Raw genomic sequence first — 20,890 nt, forward strand, 5'->3', positions numbered from 1 at the left:
CTGAGCATTCTGCATGCAGCAGCTGCTCTATTAATACACTCCATGATGCTGATAAGCAGCCAAACAGCTGCTGAAACCCAAATTTCAGACACTTCCTGCCCCGATCAGCATCCTGACCTGGACATGAAAACACTGCTGTGTGTGTGTGTGTGTGTGTGTGTGTGTGTGTGTGTGTGTGTGTGTTTACCACGTGCACTCTCCCCAGGCAATTCTGTTCGTTCCTGTCTTTCCCAGACGGCAGACATCTTTAACCCCGCTTCAAATGTGGATGTGTTTACAAGTCAAGAGTTCACAGCCAACAAAGCAGCTCAGTTCTCATGACACACACACACACACACACACACACACACGTCCCTTATAGGCATGTTGACCAGCTGAGGCATGTTCTGAATGCTGTTGATTCAGTGATTGACAATAGTTTATAGATTATGTGCAGCGAATCGGCATATCTGACCATGACAGGGTGACGTCCCTGACCCTGACCCCCTGAAGGATGCAGGGACTCCTGGGCTGAAGGAGAGAGGTGGTGGGGCGGACCTGAGGAGCCCAACATCTGAATTCTCACCACGTGTGTGTTCTACCGGCAGGAAGCACTGTGTGTGTGTGTGCGCGCTCGCCGACTGCTTCACAGAGGAGAACAGCGTGTTCACATGTTCACTGAAATACAAACGTGAACTGAAACCGTCTGCTTGAAGAGCAAACGTGCTCAAGCGTCACTTTGAAGCACGTTTTAAGAGGAACACGAGAGTTCAAGAGGTCGGTGAAGTGGAAACAGGTTGTTCCTCCTTAAACCGGCTGATTTTATCATTTATGGAGCTCCAAGAAGAAAAACAAATCAGCCAGTGTCCAGATTTAGTCTGTCCTCACAGAGAGCGCTCTGTTCCCAGGCATGATGTCACACGCTGATTATGTGATATGAGATCTCGGAGAGCTGTTTTTTTGTCTCTTGTGCTGCTGAGGTTTTTACCTGGTGGAAGCCGAGGAAGTCCTGGATGGTGGGCGATGTGTAGAAGACGTAGCCTTCGGCCGTCACCACCAGCACGAAGCCGTTCAGCGCCTGCAGGGACACACAAACGAAGGATTAAAGCACGTGTGTTCATTTGTGAGACACCCACGCATGTTCTCCAAGTTACCTGAAGCAGCAGGTCTCCCTCAAAGAAGCTGACCCCGTCCAGGGAGGTCGCCATGGAGGAGGAGGAGGGGGCAGGGATGGAGGCTGTGGAGGCAGAGGAGGGCGGCGCCATCGTGCTCTGGACGTTAGCTCCAAACATCAGGCTCCGCTCGCTGGTCCAGCTGGAGCTGTTCTGCCCGGCCTTCATGGTGGCTGCACAAGAGGAAGAACATTTAGTGAGGGTCCTCACACAGGAGGCAGCCATATTGGAAACCTTTTCACAGAAATATGTGGTGAAACATGAGAAAAACAGATCATCTCTGTCTCTGTTCTATCAGGGTGGAGCCGCCTGATGTTTCCTGTCGTCTTACAACACTGTCACTCGGCTCTTCCTCCTCTTCCTCTTCCTCCTCTGGTGTTTATCAGGCTGCTGTTATCACCAGCAGAGCAGCAGAAAAACAACAGAAAAAAAAACAAGGGCCCTAAAATATCGTGAGAGAGAGGAAGCAGGTGCTGGAGTCAAAGATGTTTGGATAAAAAAAGACCAATTAATTAAGAAAACAACAAAAACACATCTCAGGCCTTCACTGGCTGCACGCTGCTCCGTGAGGCCAAACACTCGGCGGCTGGCTCAGACCAGGATAACAGGCAGAGCCACAAAACCACCCGCTGGCCTCTGCACTTCCTCCAAACACAGCAGGGGAGGCGGCCATTTTGGAAGTGGTGGATCGATCTGTTTTTGTATCTGCAGAATCATTCCAGAGTGAAAGCAACGAGTTTAAAGTGCAGCTGTTCTCATTCTCTGATGTTAGCTTAGCGTAGCATCATCCTGTCTTCTTCAAAGCTACATGACTAATATCATAAAGAGGCCAGAAGAAGCAGAGCTGGATCATTTTCCTGGAAGCTGCCAGAGGACGACCAAACACACTAAATGCACCCGTGTGGGTAAAACCGGGCACGCAGCGTTACATTTCATATCAAAGAGGTCACTTTTCCAGGCTGTGGCAGGAAATCCAGCCAACACTAAAAACTATTTGGTGCAGAGATGGATGAAAATATGACGGGAACACATAATTTGAAGTTATGGAACAAACACAGAAATAAACCCTGGAGCCGGAGGAGCTGCTCGTGTTTATCAGAGCAAATAAAAACACAGCTTTAGTATCAGCGGGCAGCCCCCGGCTGAACTTCCCCTCATGTGTCGACATATCGGGCGTCACATTTTTAATCCCGTGCTCCTCCTGACAGTGGAGGGTCCACGCCAAATCTTTACTGCTCCCATGGCACGCTCTGCTCGCCGCTTAATGTGACTTATGAATCGTCTTTTCCTCTGCAGCACTTTTCAACACCTGAGGACCGTGTGTGTGTCTGTGTGTGTGTCTGTGTGTGCAGCACACAAAGCGTCTAAATTCAATCGTCCTGAAAAAAGTGACAGTCGCTGTGAAGAACTGAGCTGCAGTCCAAACAGAAACAGGACAGGATGGGACCTGCTGACACATTAGTCAGAATGAATGATAAGCCAGCTGTACACACACATAACACCAACAACATGTGGTGTGTGTGTGTGTGTGTGTGGGTTAAGAAATACTGGGTAAAGATGTATGTCACCCAAAACTACACGTAAGAATTCTCAAGAGTGTGTGTCTTTGTCTTCAGTTTCACTCATGCCTTAGTGTGTGTGTGTGTGTGTGTGTGTGTGTGTGTGTGTGTGTAGGGGGCATCTGTCGAGGCATGCTCAGAGCTGAGGCCTCTCACACACTCATAGCTAGAGGCGATCTGGTTTAGTGGTTCGGCGTCTAAAAGTACGACAACAATGAGCTATTTTAGTCCCAGAGAGACACGAGGTGTGTGACAGAAAAAGTGTGAAAGTGCTAAAAGACGAGACAGAAAAAGAGCGAAAAGATTCAAAACAGTACGGAGCGCACAGATTCGCTGCAGAGACGGAGACCAGCGCGGTGAAAATAAAACCCCGGAGGAGCGCCGCAGGTGCCCTGGGGAACTCCCAGCTCTGTTTCTGACGTGGTTAGAAACCCGCTTCATTCACCTCCACCCTCCCAACGCAGACATTTAACAAGAAGCAGCTGACTCCTACCAGCTTCCAGAACACTCGTAAAACAGGAGAAACCCCCGAAACCACCTCCACCCCCACTTCTTCTTCTATGACTTTTAATGAAGCAGAGGCCCTGCAGTGCTCAGCTAGCCGCCCGCCGTTAGCATGACTAAATATACATGTTTTAATCAATTATGGCAACAAAATGATCATCAATGAATGTGATTGGAATATTTTAAACTACACAGAACACGTTTATTAATAATTCACCATGTCGGAGACAAACCGCTCGCTGTACTCGTTGACCTCCGTCACTAAACTCACAGCACATGAAGTCATTCTGGACCGGCTCCCCCCTCCTCCCTCCTCATCTCTCCTTTCCCTCTATCATATTTGTGAATCCCCTCCACCCCCCACCTCCACCCCATCCCTCCATTTCCCAACACTCGCTCTAAAGCACTTTGTGGTTTTTCTTTCGACTTTGAAACCCAAGAGCTGAATGGAGTCATTGTTCTCCATCTCTGTGGACGGCAGGATGGAGGAGGAGGGGTGACAGGAGATCGGGATCACCAACACTCTCTCTCTCTCTCTCTCTCTCTCAGTGCAGCTCGCTCTCTGATCCTCGCGGAGCAGGTTTGGACATGAGCGGCGAGGACTTGTCGGGTTTGGAAATGGAGAAGGCCTCCAGAGCCGGGAGCTTCTGCCTCCGCTCTGCGGGCCTCTGACATGTTTCCTGTTATGTTACTGTCCCTTTGATCACTTGGCTTCAATGTGGAACAGACCACATGGAATCCGTCCATTAGGGGGAGCTGTATTTCACATGAAAATAATAATTCATACGGCCCTGTTTTGTTTTGTTCTTTAAGTTTAAGTGAACCTGGTGAAGGTTTATTTAACGTCTCCTGCACTCGGCTTGTAAAGCTGTCACTCATGTGTTCACACTATTGTTTTCTAACTGCTTTTCTTTCTGCCTCCTCCACCTCCTCCTCCTCCTCCGTCAGTGTCGTTACAGAGACTTCCTGTTCTGCGGTTAGAAGTCTCACTTTGATAACCACAGCTATTTCACTGCTGGCCGCACCCACCAGAAAATGGTCAACAACACGCCGACGTCTCAGGAGGAGCAGGGGTCCGCACTGCACTCAGGTCATCTTAACAAGACACCGACAGACAGGTGTGAACAAACGCTGCTTCCTGTTTGCGTGGTTGACCCTTGAATACAGACTACCGCCCCCTGCTGGTACAGAGAGTTATTTCCACTCATGCAGACGCAGAGCGTTGTTGACGGACGTTATGCTTGTTCTATTCTATTCTATTCTGTTCTAGTCCCGCATCAGTCACTTCCTGGAATAATCCATAAAGTCGCGGATCAACGTGCTCTGTACGTTAAAACTAGGTCAGGGTGATGTAAACGTATACAGAAACCAAAAACACACACACACACACAGACACACACTGCTCCTCCAGCCCCTCAACCTGCTCTTCCTGCTACTGAAAGGGGGAGGACGATGGAGATGGAGGAGACGTCTCAGCGTTTACATTCCTCTGTCTGAACGGCAGGTCACCTTCGGGTGCCTCTGCTGATACTGCACACGACCCACCACACCCTCACACACACACATACACCCATCACTCCTTGAGCTGGGGGGAGTTCATCTCCAACAGAGTTTGTGTGTATTTTGTGGAGAAGCTGAAGAAAGAGCGAAAACAATGTCTGCGGTGCAGGAAGGCACTTTGTTCGATTCAACACAACACATGGAAACACGGCTAATTTGATGTAGCTGCTGCTTACTTTTAAAAGCGCACACACACACACACTAACACACTAACACACAAACACACACACTCAGCCTCGCGTGCGAACTTTCAACCCCCGGCATCCTGAGCTGAGAAAGGAAAGGAAGGAGGCCGGTGTAGGAAAAGACGGAGAGAGAGAGAGAGAGAGGGAAAGCATTTAGCAAGATTATTGTGTGAGCAACACACACACACACACACACACACACACACTCACTCACTCAAACACACACACAGTGGTGGAAGCTGCCAAAGCGTCTGATATGCCTTCACTGGCTTTTGAATGCTTTGCATGATTACATGTTCTCCAATTTGGAACTGCTACATGTTGTTATACAGTAGATACTGACGAGGGAGCAGGAGCAGGAGCAGGAGCAGGAGGAGGAGGAGGAGGAGGAGGAGGAGCAGCAGGAGCAGGAGGAGGAGGAGGAGGAGGTGGAGGAGGAGCAGGAGGAGGAGGAGGAAGAGGAGCAGGAGGAGGAGCAGGAGGAGGAGGAGGAGGAGGAGGAGGAGCAGCAGGAGCAGGAGGAAGAGGAGCAGGAGGAGGAGCAGGAGGAGGGTAAAGAGTGAAAAGTGGAGGAGGTAAAAGGAAAAGAAGAGCAATGGAAAGTAGGATGATGCCAAAGGTAGATATTTTGTAAAAGGAGGAGGAGTGAAACGTGGAGTGCAGAGAGGAGGTGTGAGGAAGGGGAGCAGAGGTATAAGGAGGTGAAAGGAGGAAAGAACAAGCAGGAGGTGCATGAGGAGCAAGAGGACAATAAGAGAGGAGCTGAAAAGAGAGAGAAGGAGAAAGTAAAAGGAGGGTGGAGAGATTTATAAACAGAAGAGTAAAGATATGGAGGAGGAGGAGGAGGAGGGAGGAAGAGGAGGGGGAGGAGGAGGAGGAAGAGGAGGAAGAGGAGGGGGAGGAGGAGGAGGAGGAGGAGGAAGAGGAGGAGGAGGAGGGGGGGGGCAACAGCCAGTAATCTGTAATGGAGTTTGAAGCATAATGTAGCTCCGGTAGTTCTTATCGCTGTCGTGCCATGGACCCATTCAGGACAGGAAACCACCCCCAACACACACACACACACACACACACACTGTATACAAACATAGACACACACACACACACACAACACTACTAAGTAATCAAGCTGGAAATAGGAGCACAGGCTATTTTTGTGCAGGCGTCCGTCTGCATCAAGCCTGCTTCAGAAATCGATGAATCTGGGAGCAGCCTGATCTGCATGTTCTCCACTTTCTGTTCTCCTTCCTGCTCCATGCTGCAAACCAAACTCTGCACCGCAGCAGCTCAGGAAAGCAGCTCAAAGCCAAACCCACACCGCTCCTTTCCAGGACTGCAGCTCCGGCATTTCCAGGAACGATACGTTCATACCCAGCTCCTTCTTTCTATATTTCTATTTGTTTTATACACACTTCAGCCTTCCAACCAAACCTCCATTCATTTGTTTCTCACTACAGCAATTTGTCTTGAAGCAGAAACATGGTGACAACTTCAAGTGTTAGCGGAGCAGGCTCTGTAATTGTTGTTATTGCCAGTGGCAGCTATAATTTTAATCCTGTAAAGCCTTATTAGCATGACTCAGCCAGCCTCAGCAGCCACTGCACTTTGATCTCTGTGTGAACGGCTCTTCAGCCCAAACATCATCGCGACGTGCGAGTGTGATGAAAGCTGAGAGCGGCGCTGGAAAGTTTGATAAAGATGATTTTTATCTGCCCGGCTTTTTCCACCTCACACATCTCCTTTATCTGTGTCCGTTCACCGGTCAACCAGTCGCTAATCAGGCTGTTTTTATTATCAATACCCAGGTCAACAAGACAGGAAACTAGCTGCTAACCTAGCTAGCTCACTGGGCAGATGGGAAGATGTGAAGGAGTTCCTGGCGGGCCCTGAGCAGCGGTTGGCGGTCTTGGTTGTAACCCTGAGTGCTGACTGACAGGCGGTCTTTGCAGCAGACGGGCTCGGCAGGCAGCCAGTGGCGTTGCGTGTAAAGAGTTTATTTAGACAAGAGAGCGAGAGGGAGGGGGGGGGGGGTGCTGGCTGTTCAAAGATGTTTTGTTCAGGCCTGAGGGATAGTTTCTGCTGCAGAGGTCTCACTCCTGTCAGAACTCAGGAACCCGAGTGAAAGGGTTAGAAGAACGGAGCCCAGCACATCGGGTCTTATATAACATGTGTGTGTAATGACATAAAGTCTGCAGAGATTCACACACACACACACAGACACACACACTACATACAACTAATGCATACAAACGTGAAAACACATGTAAAAGTATGCAACACACATACACCAAAAAACAGGAGTGATGTGTGTGTGTGTGTGTGTGTGTGTTACATGGAAACACTATCAGTTTGATCAGAGGAGTTGGCTGGATTTAATCTGTTCTCTGCAGGGTGTGTGTGTGTGTGTGTGTGTGTGTGTGTGTGTCTGATCATGTCTTGAGCGATAAGCTTCCTCTGCCAGAGATTCTCTCTTTCCTTCCTAACACACACACACACACACACACACTATTTTTTAAGGCTCTGAGAAACCTGAATGCAGGAACATCAATGATTACCACAGACACTTTCCTCCACACTCAGACTACATTTCCCATGAGGCCTGCTGCTTCCTGTCCACTCATAAAGGAAGTAGGATTTGTTTTACGGTAATTAAGGCCCCCCCAGTGACATCATTAATTTAAATATCTGATAAGAACACAGCCATCTGCTGCATTTGCATATTTAATTTTCCTTTTTTTTTTTTTTTTAAAAGCGGGTGAATCAGAGGAAAACCCAGCCGACCTCAGCAGCTTCCTGCCTCCACACGGTTGGTGGGCAGAGAAACCCAAGAGGAGCTTCTGCAAAGTGACATCAGCAACCTGCATGTGTCATCCAGGAAGTTTTTTAAGGTGGACTGAAGAGTTCAGACGTCTGTCAAGTGAGGACCAAACAAAGGGTCGGTCGGCGCCGCTGCCTGCGACTTTAAAACCCTCAAAATGGTGAAGCCACGTGCTGTGGGTGCCACGAAGCGGAAGTGGTAGCACTGAGCTGCCACTGTGGTGACACACACACACACACACACACACACACACACACACACACTGCATCAATGACAGTTCATTATTTCCATCCACTTCACACCTTTGTGTCATTCTGAGGAAGGTGAACAGGAAACCGACACACAAGCCTTCATACACAACCAAAGCTTTAAAACCCCAGGCTTCACATCTCCAACTGATAACGCACACAAACACACAAACACACAACTGAAGTGCAGACGGAGGCAGTGTGAACTGGCTCCACTTAAAAAGCAATTAGCCAATACAGAGCAGACGATATGAGCAGCCTTTAATAAACTAAAGTGTTGTGTTTCTGCTGTTCACTCCCTGCGGCCACACAATCAAATCCAGACTGCACATCTGCACAGCTGCGAGTGAGAACCATGGAAACCCGATCTATGGAGCCAATATCGGTCCTTTATTAAACAGCAGCAGCCCTCACCGTCCTCCGATCACAGCTGCACACTCCATCTTTCTGCACTCTGCGCTGAACAAACACGACAAAGATGTTAAGCGCTGACGACACTTAATATCCTCTCACGTCGTGCACAAACTGGACTCGTCCAACCTCAAATAAAAGAACCTCTGCACCCCTCTGTGCAGAACCAGGAAGCCACGACTGAGGCAGTCACATGACGGAGAATTCAGCATGGGGGGAATGTTTATTTAAAAAATGGCCTCTTGTTTTATTCTTATTTATCTTAGTGATTAACTGTAGTGTGACATGCATAAATAAACAGGACGTGTGAGGACGCTCTCTCTCAGAGATGAATGCAGTCCGACAGGACGGGCGGGTTTGTTCCTGCACGTCTGCATGACTCCAGTCAAAGAACTCTTACTACTACTACTACCTGAAAGCTGCAGCTGAATGTAAGCAGAGCACTCTGAAGGTTTGTTTGTCTTACCTGCAGCAGAGCAGGGCAGGACAGAGGAGGGACATCAGACATGAGAGAAGGAGACAAAATGTGGCATCAGTGATGAGTGAAGCTCAGATTGTACCAGAGATTTTGTCTTTATGAGACAACACCACGAGAGAAATCAGGTGACGGTTTATTAAAACGGAGAGACCATGTGAGACCAGTGCATGCTGACTTGTGTTTGTGGAACTCCATCATGTTATTTCCTGAGCAGCTTCCTCTTTTGACACAGTGCATTTCCTGTGGTTTGATTAAACGTCTAATCGGGACGCTTTACGTCAAACACACTTTATTATGAAATATTCTGGATTGTCTCCATGGCAACCAGGCACTTTCTATTTCTCCAGAATCTTCAGATAATGTCACCGAGTTCGTCAGTCTGACTGTGAAGTGGAAACAGCGAAGATCCCCGACTCTGATTCTGCAGAAGACGAAGACGACACCTTCTCTGACATGAAAGTCGGAGCCTGCGGCGTCATTATTACTGAGCAGCAGACATCAGGCATCCATTTTCTTTTTCTAAATAGATTTATAGTGTTTTGGAATGAGAGCCGTCTAATGTAAACTCCGGGTCGGCCTCGCCACAGAGCTCTACCCAACCTAAACAAGAGTCCAGAGAGGGACCGGAGGCGGCGGGGACTCGTCCCCAGACGCAGCGACAGAGCCTCTGGTTGGTAATCACCACAGAACGGGGGGCTCAGGGGATCATCAGCCGAGCGTGACTTCGTGTCAGTAAACACTGCTGGTTGAACAGAGGAAGACGCCTGCCCGCTGGCTGGAGGACGACATGGGAACGCTGCCGTCTTGCATCAAAGATGGCAGAGGAGTCCACTGCAAACCAGCACCCCCATCCACCGCAGTGGAAACAAGGCTGCGAGGCCTGCAAGCGTCATCTGTCTTAAATGCACGCTGGACAGGTGCCAGTTTGTGGCTTTGACGCATCACGGTCCAAGAAAAATGTCTGCATCTTCAAAGCGTCGTCTTTATAAGGACAACATTGGACGACAAAGATGCAGTGACGTGCTAAAACACGCCCACAAGTACAAAAAGTCCCTCAACAACAAGAACCAAAGCAAAAACACAGTGTGTGTGTGTGTGGTGGGTGTTATCTCTGGGCAAATGAGCCAAATCCACTTCAAGACACCGGATCTGTCCAGTGTCTTGAGCCGGGAATCTCTCACCTCCCTCTTCCAGCATGGCGGCGCGACAGGTTTAATTTGTCCGTCCACCAGAGCTCCTAAAAATACACACAGCACGGCTAAAAAAAGGAGTGCAGCGCACATGGACGCTGAGCGGCTCAAGAGCCCGTCAGCTGCTGCGACACGCCGACCCCAATGGGAAACACATGATGAGCTACCTCCACACAGCTGGAGGGGTGTGTGTGTGTGTGTGTGTGTGTGTGTGTGTGCGCAGTAAGGAAGAAGTAGAACAAACGTCCACCTGGACGTGTCTTAATGGGACAAACTGGAAGCAGACCTCTGACCTGTGACGGAGGTGAAGTGATGGAGGATGCAGGTTAAGTAAAGGGTTAAAGCGGCCGCTCCGCAGCATCTGCAGCCATTGTTTTGGTGTTTGGGCCAGCAGCGATGACGGCCAGTTTGTCGACATGTCTGAACCAGCTGGAAGGAGGCGCCGGCTCCTCTTTCATCTGCCGGCGCTCAAGTATGTAAACAAGACGAGCGACGCGGCGAAGATCACCGGAGCTGCCACAAAAACACAGAGCTCCAAACAGACGTGAGCTCACGTCTCTGGAGCTCCGTCCAGGTGGACCCGGCCTCATCATCTGCTGAAGGTTCTGTGTTTCCTTAAAAAAAAGGGCCTGACATGTGATGAGCAAACCCCCGTCAGAGCGGATTTATGATCTGATCTGTTGATTCATGGTGAATCCTGCTGCGACACACCAACACTTACAGCTGGGATTATCTATTATAAACCATCACACACCACAGATGATGAATTATTACGGTGTCTGTGTGTTTGAGGTGGTTTTGATTTCCTGCTGTGCTTTAACCATCGAAGCACAAACCCATGGCGTGCATGTCCCGTTCAGAGATTGCAACAGCGCGCTGCTGACTAACGTGAAGCAGTGACGCTGCAGTGTATCAGCACCGAACAGTGAAAACATGTCCACACGAAGAAGTGGAAACAGACTCAGTTCAAAGTGAAACTACCACCTCTGCATGGTGTCAGAGTGTAGCTGTGCAGATTTCAGCAGACAGCCTCTCCACACACACACACACACACACACACACACACCTCTCTGCTCCGGGGGACACTTCAAATTTTCTGTTTTTCTTTTTTCTGGCGCCCGATCAGAGACAGAGAAACAGAACACAGAAAGAAAACAAAAAAAATAGACGGAGACGGAGACGCAGGCTCAATCCAACCCACCTCTACCCTCTCTCTCTTTTCCTTCAAACCATGCTGCCTTCACTTGTGGTGCACATCCCTATCAATTAAACAACTTTGATTCCAGAGATTAAAAATATTCCCGGAAACAACCGCAGGAACCGCGGGGAGGGATGGAGGAGGAGGAGGGGGACAGACCGAGCCGGCTTCTCTTCAGTCAAGTGTCTCTGAGGAGAAGACAGAGAGATGATAATCTGTGAGAGACAATGGCTGATGTAGGACGATGTAAACTGCAGATTACACTGGAGAAGCTCATCGGCTGTATTATTAGCCTTCAGTTTGCTTCTGCTGAGATTAATGTTTACATTCGGTGTGTCTGTGAAACACAGCAGCAGCAGTCACATGACACAGATCTTAGGCTGAGGGTGTCTCTCTGCAGCCTGGCAGCCTCTCCTTTCCTTGATGGCCGACACATACTTGCCTCTCTGCCTGTGTAAACTCTCATTCATAAGCAGAGGGGCGGGGTCGACGGCCTGCCAGTAATTTTCCACCATAAAAAAAAATCTAACCAAACTCACTTCCCTGTCATTAAAAGGGCCAGCGCTGCTGCTGCAGCTGCAGACGGGTGCAGGGAAGTCCTGCAGCACACTCCCAAAGTCAATATCACCACCCTGCTGTGAGTGCTGCAGGTGGAGAAGCCGTCTCTGCTGTGGCGGCTGTGGTGATTTAAAGCTCCGGGTCTGAGTGCAAAAGTGAAAAAAAACATGTGGCGACCTCCCACAGCAGCCTGTCAGGAGAGACGCTCTGCTGTGTTTACAGTGACACACCGTGACAAAACAACAACACAAATCACGTTTACAAGCCAGAAAGTGTCACAAACAAGAGACAGCGTGTACATTTAACTTGAACAATGAACCCACACACATTGATCATGAGGCTGAGAGAAAGGAGGCCCACTCTGTGAAGCATTAAGCATTAATTAGCTGAGCCCTGTAGCAGGTGGAAACACGCCTACTAATCCATCAAACTCTTGTTATAAAAGCAAATGCACCCAGAATGTGAAATCAAATAAATAGCTTCCATATGCTGCAGTGGAACAGAAGAAACACGTCAATATTGCCATTATGTCAGTGATTTGTGGTGGAGTTCAATCCCACCCGATCAAAGACAAAGTGATTTAACGAAAAACATCCTCAGAGGTACTTGGACATCAAGATTTCCCCCCGGAGCGACGACAGCAACATAAAACCGTCCAAAAACAATCCAGACTGTTAACGAGCTCTGCTGGAGAGTGACTCCGACCAATCACACGGCCTGGCTGGAGCGTCCATCCACAGCTCACGGAGATGCTAACGCTGACCGACACGTTTGGGTCGATACAGAGGAAGTGGAGTCAGGAAGCAGCTTGTTCCTCAGAGGAAAATGAGATCATGGCCGCTCCGAGCTTCACCAACAACACCCTGAGAAACCTGAGCACCTGACCCCGCAGCATCACCGTGTACAGTGAGGGTGAGGAGGGCAGGATGGAGGATGAAGGCTGGGCACAGACCTGCTGCTTCCTTTACATGTTGCAGAGCTGTGAAAACACACCCGGCACAACCAGGAAGCCACGACCGACCCACATGTGACCAGCAGTCACATGACCAAAACACGGAGTCTTTGGCTGAGCTGCAGGCTTCATGCCCCCTTTAGCCCTGTTTAGCCCCAGCTGTGGATCAGAGGTTAGCAGACACCTTTCTCTCCAGCACAGCCTCCTCCCACCCTAGCTTCCTCTGACAAACATTACTTCCTGTAAGACTCAGGGGAGAGATTAGTCAACACACTCTACATCTTCCCCCTGATTGACTGACGAGCACACGGAGCTCCAGACCTGCACTCGCGCTGCTGTTCATGAAGTTCAGGCTCTGTCTGTGTGCTGCTGTGTCTGGTTGCTGGGTCCCCCCCCTCCCCCTGGACGGTGAGAGGTGCTCTGTGGTTTGGGGTTTCAAGCTGTCTCTGTTGCACAGGTAAACAATGAGGCGACCTCTGTTCAGACAGACGGCCGCTCCCCCAGAGAGCCGGTGACTTCTGCACAGCGTTCAGAGCCTGTGAGGGCTGCCTGCACCCGTTCTGTTTGAACTTTGTGAGGACAGCTGAGCATGACACGGATGCAAATCACATCATTTGCATAGATGCGATAAAGATCACGACAAGGTGCAGTAGTAACAGTGTAACAGCCGGTCACTGCTTGTGTCAGGTGCTGAGGATTCTGGGGGATCAGTCAGCGGGGGAAGACGGGGCCGCTTCATTGTCTGCCAGCTGAAAAACAAAGCTCGCCCACCGCAGAGGTGACGCCACCGACAGGAGAGAGAGAGAGAGGCATGCATGTGTGATTGATTATTGATGTCTGAGATCAGGAGCACCACCACCACCACAACAAGCTGAGGAATAATCAATAAAGCAGCTAAAACACAGGACGCAGCAGATGTACAAACAGCCTGCCCGCATGTCACACACACACACACACACACACACACACACACACACTCTGGTCTTCCCCAGATGCCTGAGCAGGTTCCTACATGACCGCGTGTCTTTCTGTGTTTTGACTGCGATCCTCTCAGCAGAGGGTCTGCAGGTCTGATACCATCACGGTGGACACACTGGAGACATCACGGGACGTCTTCCCTCAACGGTCCAAAGGCACAAATGGACAGAGACATTCATATTAACCGAAGTTGTTGGAGGAATACCTCCACCTAATACCTCCACCTCCCTTCGGCTCTGTGTTGACAGAACCGGTTTGTTTGAGCCTCTGAAAGGTCTCATGGTTGGACTTTGTCTCTCCTGCCAATACAAATATTGATGCTCAGACTCAAACCAGTTCTCTTCCTCCTCACTGAACAATGGGATGAAGCAGCAAAGACTGAGCCACAGAGAAAATATAAGAATATTGGGAGGGATTTATATAATCCAGCTGGTTTTCTCTCACATGTTGGAGGGTGGGTTAGAAACACGTCTTTCCCAGCCAGCGGGGAAGCGACTCCTCTGACCTCTGCTCTGTAAAAGTCCCTGATGTTCCAGGACTTCTATAACCAGCATGAATCCTGCAGCACAAAAAAAACCTCCTTCTATAATTTAGCCTGATTTCGCCTCAGGACACAGGCAGGTCCCACCAAACGCCGTTAAAGCAGGCATCTGTTTCCTGGCGGCGGTTACGCAGCTCAGGCCTCCTGCCAGACGCAGGCTCTGCAGCGCGGCCGGCTGAGATGTTATTTTTTCTGTCGTTTTACACGTCGCTGTGTGAGAAACTTCTGCAACAACCACAAACAGAGAGAGCGCCAGTAAGCGTCTGTCGACAGCTCGCCTGATCAGCCTGTCAGTCACAGAGCAGGAAAAACAAAGCAGCAGCAGCGTGTTCAAAACAAAAGCCGTCTCCTTACTGCTTACTCAACAGCTGCAGGTTTAGATTTGAGGCCACACTCAGAAAAATATTCAAATGTTGAACAGAAAGTTCTTGTCGAATATGGAAAGTGTGATAAAAGGATTGAACAGCTGACTCAGCTGTGTCATCCCTCCCTGCAGATGTCACGTTTAACTTTTCATTTATTCCTGAGCTCAGCTGTTTCACAGCTAGCTGCTAGCCTCCATCGCACTGTGAGACAGGTCAGAGGTCACGTTCGAGGGCGCGGGGTTCGTAAAGACGCTCTCTGAAATCTGACTGAGGCCTGAATGTGTCCACTGGAAACACATCTGGAAAACACATGAAGGACGGAGGGGGTGTAAGCAGAGAGAGAGAGAGAGAGAGAAAAGAAATGTGTAACAAAGAAAAAAGTGTGTGTGTGTGTGTGTGTGTTTCCTGAGGCCCAGAGAAGGAGGGAAGTTCAGTCGAGCTATTATAAGACCACAAATTACGAGTCTCCACAGCCAGAGAGAGAGAGAGAGAGAGAGCTCCTCAGCCGGGGCCTCATCAGTGCAGCGAAGCCAACGCCGCAGCCTCAAAGCCTTCGATGCAGATTTCAGGAAACAAATACTCTGTGGGTGCACGCTCCACTGACTCCAACACTGACGTCTTTGTTTCATTCTGTCATTAAACACACCGTCCTCTCACGTCTTCATCACTGTTAGCAGGTACACAAAGCAGAAACGTCTTCAGGGGCGACCTGTGGGTCCGTTTCTGCGTCGTCTCGGAGGATTCCGGTCATCCGGCTTCGTGTCTCCGTGTTGTTTTTGTTCTTGGTTTGTGTCTCTCTCCATTTGCAGACATTTCTTTGTCGATCGTCTTTTTCAGGCTGCATGTCTTTTTGCATTCACTGCGTCCTTTCTTGTATTTGTCTATTTTCGGTTGTTTTTACTCGTCTTTGTGTGTTGTGGTGACATTTTTGATCTCTGTTTACATTTATTTCTCTTCTATTGTGTCTCTTTGACCTCTGACCCCCTCGGGTCCCCCCCGGCCTGTATAGCTTTATGAATCCATCCTGGGTCTGGTTGTATGTACGGCCCGCAGCTGCTGCTGCTGCACGGTTACATTTGAGAAATAGTGTTTCTAAGTGAACAATAATCTTTGTCGTCAGAGGAGGCAAAGACAGAGTGAAGGAACAAAGAGACACTGAGGACACAAACAGAGCCGTGCCTGAACATGAGGGAGGTCTGCTGCAGAAAATGTGTTGAACAATGCCCGTGTTGTGAGGTTTGGAAGCGGGATCAAACCCCTGGGCATTTCCCAGCAGGCCGCCGTCCGTGTCCTCCGGCTCGGCCCGTCGGGACAGACGAGGATGAGAGGACGGAGACACAGAGCGTTCCTTTCTCAGCCACTTCCTGCTGGACTGACGCACCTTCCCATGAGCCTTTACACTCCTGGGTCGTCTTTGTTCCCTGCAAGACATGCTGGGAAATCTGCGTTTGGCAATGCCACAGTCTCAGTGAGGGACTCATGGACGCCGCAGACACTCTGAACGACTATTTTAGCAAACAAATGAACGCCTTCACTGCTCAGACCAAACCCAGCAGAGAGCAGCCTCTCATGTATCAGGCGGCCTCTGCTCTGTCTCTGCCTCAGAGGTCGTGTGGTCGGTCCAACTAATCTAATTGAGACTCCTGCCGCCATCAGCGTCTGGCCTGCACAGAGGCCACACACAGCTCACTTCAGAGCAGTCACACTCTCAGAACATCTTCTGATGCTACAGCTGCAGGTCTTCGTAGTCATCTCCTCTTTGCGTCTCACACACACTCACACTTGAGCAGCTGTATTGTATCACAACCTTTAAAACCACCTCGTAAACTTCACTTTATGGGCTCACTTTTATCTGCTTGATGTCGCTTGTTTTATTCTCACCGTCTCTCTCGTCCAGAGTTGTGATATTTTCTGCTTTTATTTGACAGTTAAAGGACTTTAATTTTACACTTAACGAAGCTATAGACGCTCGGAGAGCTGCCTGAAACCTGCACATTAACACTTAAATTCACATCGACTCTGGCCTCGTCTCACCCTGTTCCAACATGAAGCAAAGCTGAACGCTGAAATATCTGCAGACAAAAGCCAGTAAAAGCTATAAATGACAGGAAATTAAAGCAACAACTGGTTCCACTAAAGCACCTGAAGGTGGACAGACAAACCTGTCATTACATAATGAGAAAGTAAAACAGTAATGAGGATGTTTTAATGCAGGAGCAAAGCCTCAAATGTGCATCACAATGCTTTCAAAGAAGCCTTTGAAGGAGCAGAGAAGAAGAAGAAGTGGGGTCGGGCGTTTTATGAATGCATGAAGCCCTGAGCTGTCCTGGTGCAGGTCTGCCGTGCGAACAGGCCTCCCTGCTGCAACAACAAACTGGAGTCCTGCAGCGTTTGTTTGAGGTGGAGATGGTGGAGGAGGTGGAGGAGGGAGCTGTGAACTTCAGACATAGGAGCCGAGGAGGAAAGGGACGAACAGTGGAAGGAAAAGGGGCCCCGGGGTGCTGCAGGGCCCGCCACAGGAAACGGGCGGGGGCTCGGTGGGAGGGAGGGTGACGGATCAGTGGCCAAGAAGAGGGAGGGAGGGTGTGTGTGGGGGAGGGGAGCCATTATAAAATCCTGGATCTGCTGCATGCTGCCTGTTTGTTTGTGTTGTTTACAGGCGAGTAACCAATCAGCGTGTCTGATAAATCTGTTCTCAGCCCGTCAGGATGTAATCAATCAAGCAGAAGACGACTGGGCGAGGCTTATCTCTGCGTCTACGGAGGCAGAACTACACCTCCAAACCTGTGTCTTGTTCTCAATAAGCTGCGATGCTGCTTGTGACAGCGCGGCCTGAAAGTAGCCAGACTCCCAGATGCATTCGTTCGACCGACACTAAGTGACCAGAGCTGCCAAATAATTGATGAGTGTGAAGCAACAGGCCCTGGGGCGTGTTTCCTTTGGCAACAGGTCGCTGCTGCTGGAAACAGAAGAGTAAAGCACACATGAAAGAGGCGGCGAGCGTCTCTGGCACTGCAGCGTGTCTGCGGGGGGCTGATAGAGCTGTTAGTCAATGCCTGGGAATCATTGATCAGCTGCCAGAACAGGGAGGAAGCCTCATCCTCATCCTCATCCTCATCCTCGTGCCAATAAAGAGACGACCTCATCCTTACTTTACACGCTGATATAAAAGCAGCGTTTGTATTCCTGCACAGGACACTGTGGACGTCCCGTCACCCTGACAACATGGACAGAGACGTGCTCGCCTCCTCTCCGTCCACTTCACACCTCCTGTTGCTGAGGAGGGACGATCCAAATAGACGTAAAGCCAGAAGGGCCAGATTTCACAGTGATGCACTGATATAGCCTCTCAGCTGGTGACAGCCACACCCCCACCCTCCACCACCACTACACATTTACAGTAAACAGGAGCCCTGTGTCTCAGGCTTCTACCTCCTGCATGAATAACAACACTCCTGCAGGCCAAAACGGTACAAATCAGCTCGGGACTGTGTGAAAACGCGTGCACATGTTTCAATATTTGAATTAGATTGCAGTCTAGACTTTTGCCCTTTAACCAGTTTGATAAATGATCTACTTCCTGTAAGAGAAGCCACAAAAAGTGACACAGAGGTGAGGCGCTGAATGTTGTTTAAACGGTTTCTATGAACCCGTGCTGTCTTTGAATGATTGAAGGTGGAATTTCCAAACAGGAAACCAGCACAAGAAAACAAAGACTCTCCTCCTGAGGATGATTCAGACGCCTCACTTCTGCAAACGTCTCCAACCATGTCAACACTTTTAACCAAATGTTGTCAGATTAAAAACACGATGTGGACACTCACCGTTAAAGAAGCTCTTGACCTTCAGGTAGCCGACGCTCAGGCGGAGGACGGACAGCTTGTCCAGCCGGGCTCTGACCTCCTCGGTGAAGGGCAGCAGGCTGGTGAGCTTGTCCAGCTCGCCGTTGAGGCGGTCGCGGTGGCGTTTGGACGGGTTGGACTTGGCGCCATCAGGAGGTGGAGGTTTGGGGCTATGGATGCAGACACACGGAAGAAAAAAAAAAAAAAAACGTTAGCAACAGAAAGGTCAGCTTCCCCTGAGAGAGGTCACGATGAGAACAAACAAACAAAGCGGAGGCTGCATGTGCGCTGACGTGTGTGTGTGCGTCAGCGCCGCAGCAGCTGGGACAGACGGAGATAACACACAAGAGATGGGACACACAGCAGAGGGAGGCGACAGAAAAACAGCATCCAGGATGGAAGGTTCGACGGGAGGAACATGAAAACTACATGTTTAATATTCCCAAGAGGAAATATTGATATTTATATAATCACCAATCAACTTCAAATCAGCTGTTGTTTTCCTTCAGAGCTGCTGAGTGGAAAATAATGAAGCCTGGACCACCTCCACTCTCCAGAGGCTGTCTGCTCCATCCCCTGTTGCCGTGGGAACCAGGTGAACGGGGGTGAGCTCACCTGTTCCGGGACTTGTTTACCAGCCGACTGCTCTGTCGGTGCATGACGGCAGCGACAAACACAGACCAGCAGCAGCAGCAGCAGAAAGTCAGTGGGCCTCGCCCTCCTGATACAAGCAGCCATGAAAGGTCACACTTATTTATCATAAACATGGCTGCAGATGACGGACAGCCGGCTCAGACACACACAACTAAACGATTGAGAAAAAAGCCTCATATCCTAATAAAATAAACAGCTTCACTTCGCCTCAGTAGAGACGCCACATTGTGTCGTTTGAGGCGGCGTGCAGAGGTAAACAAACGGGGTCGCTGCAGGTCCGGCAGAGAAGCAGGTCTGTGTCTGTAACTGAACTCCGGTGACCGGCGGTGAACCCGGCGGCCTCTCGTCTGTAACTCAAACCAGCCCTCTGCTGCACAGAGGGGCTTTTCTTCTCAGGAAGGGTGTGAAGCTGCGGAGCACCTCCGAGATGCACCGATCAGGACCGGAGCGAGTGATTCTCATCATCTGTGTCAAAACATTATTTTTTTTTATGTGTTACTTCTGCTTTCAATGTGAAGAAAACAAGTTTCCACATCACTCCTCCTTCCCAGAATAAATCTCTGAGCCAACTTCTGACGCTCTGTCAGTCAGAGTAGACCAACTGTCAGCTGTTGTCCTGCAAAACGTCAAGCTTCAAAGTTGGTTCTCCACCTCCGAAACCTCCACTCTATGACATATAAAAACAGGCAGATCGTCTTGTCTATATTTAAAATGGACGATCTGGTTCTCTGTGGGAATGTGACCTGTGACCTCCCGCCTGCCGGCCGCTCTCGCACCGCGGCAGCTGTGCGTCGGTCCTGTTAAATCGGCTTCAGATGTTCCTGCTGATGACTCCGCCGGGGGTTTCGGGTCAGGTGAGGCCACTTGTGAAGCTGACGCAGCGTGGACGTGTGTGACTGCACACTTTCGAGGCATTCGCCCCCTTTCAGCCTCCTGATTTCTGCTCTGAATCACACAGGTGATTTAATTACAGGTACAAAAAAACAAGTAGGACGCCATGATGGACTGACATGTGAGCAGCAGTCACATGACCAACACTCAGAGAGTGTCTGCGCTGCAGCTCTCCTGTATGGTTTATACATGTTTAGGTGAGCTGACTGAACACAGGAGTGAAAAAGAAACACAGCTGCGACATGAATGTGTAAAATGTGCGGCCTGTCGGAGCCCCGCCGCCTCCCCCCCTCACCCTCTCCTGTAAATAAGACATCTGCTTCCAATAATACTCCAGAACGCGACATATCTGAAATCGAGGCGAGATGGCTATCGCTGCATTCCTGACTGCACAACTCCCTGCAAGAACAATGAGCAGCCAGTGTTGTTGCTCCTCGCTTTATCTGGCAGATCTGTCCTGGAAGGGGCGTGTACTCTGTGTGTGTGTGTGTGTGTGTGTGTGTGTGTGTGTGTGTGTGTGTGTGTGTGTGTGTGTGTGTGTGTGTGTGTGTTGGACTAGAAGAAACACTCCCCTGCGTTCACACAAAGGCACTTTGTCTCCGACGGGGCAACGACACCTTTCCAGAACAAAAGAAACTGAATACGATTCGACGCCTGTTCCCTGTTGGGAGTTTTGATACAGGAAATACACGGCGCACACAGCGGCGGCCTGCAACCCAACACCTGTTTCACAAGCAGACCCACCAGAGTGTGGCGCACACACACACACACACACACACACACACACACACACACACACATCAGCGCAAA

At 49.8% G+C, this 20,890-nt stretch overlaps 1 protein-coding gene across 1 annotated transcript in view; it reads right to left on the reverse strand.

Annotated features, from left to right (window-relative positions):
- Positions 1-20,890, reverse strand: part of ahr2 (aryl hydrocarbon receptor 2) — a 29,650-nt gene that overhangs the window by 5,763 nt on the left and 2,997 nt on the right. The window contains exons 2-4 of the mRNA XM_028425231.1: positions 18,518-18,705; positions 1,134-1,324; positions 968-1,057 (exon numbers count right to left, since the gene is read on the reverse strand). Of these exons, the coding sequence (XP_028281032.1) occupies positions 968-1,057; positions 1,134-1,324; positions 18,518-18,705 (469 nt within the window). The remainder of the gene's footprint in view (positions 1-967; positions 1,058-1,133; positions 1,325-18,517; positions 18,706-20,890) is intronic.

The sequence above is a fragment of the Parambassis ranga genome, chromosome 2 (genome assembly GCF_900634625.1).
Source record: "Parambassis ranga chromosome 2, fParRan2.1, whole genome shotgun sequence".
NCBI classification, from domain to species: Eukaryota; Metazoa; Chordata; class Actinopteri; family Ambassidae; genus Parambassis; species Parambassis ranga.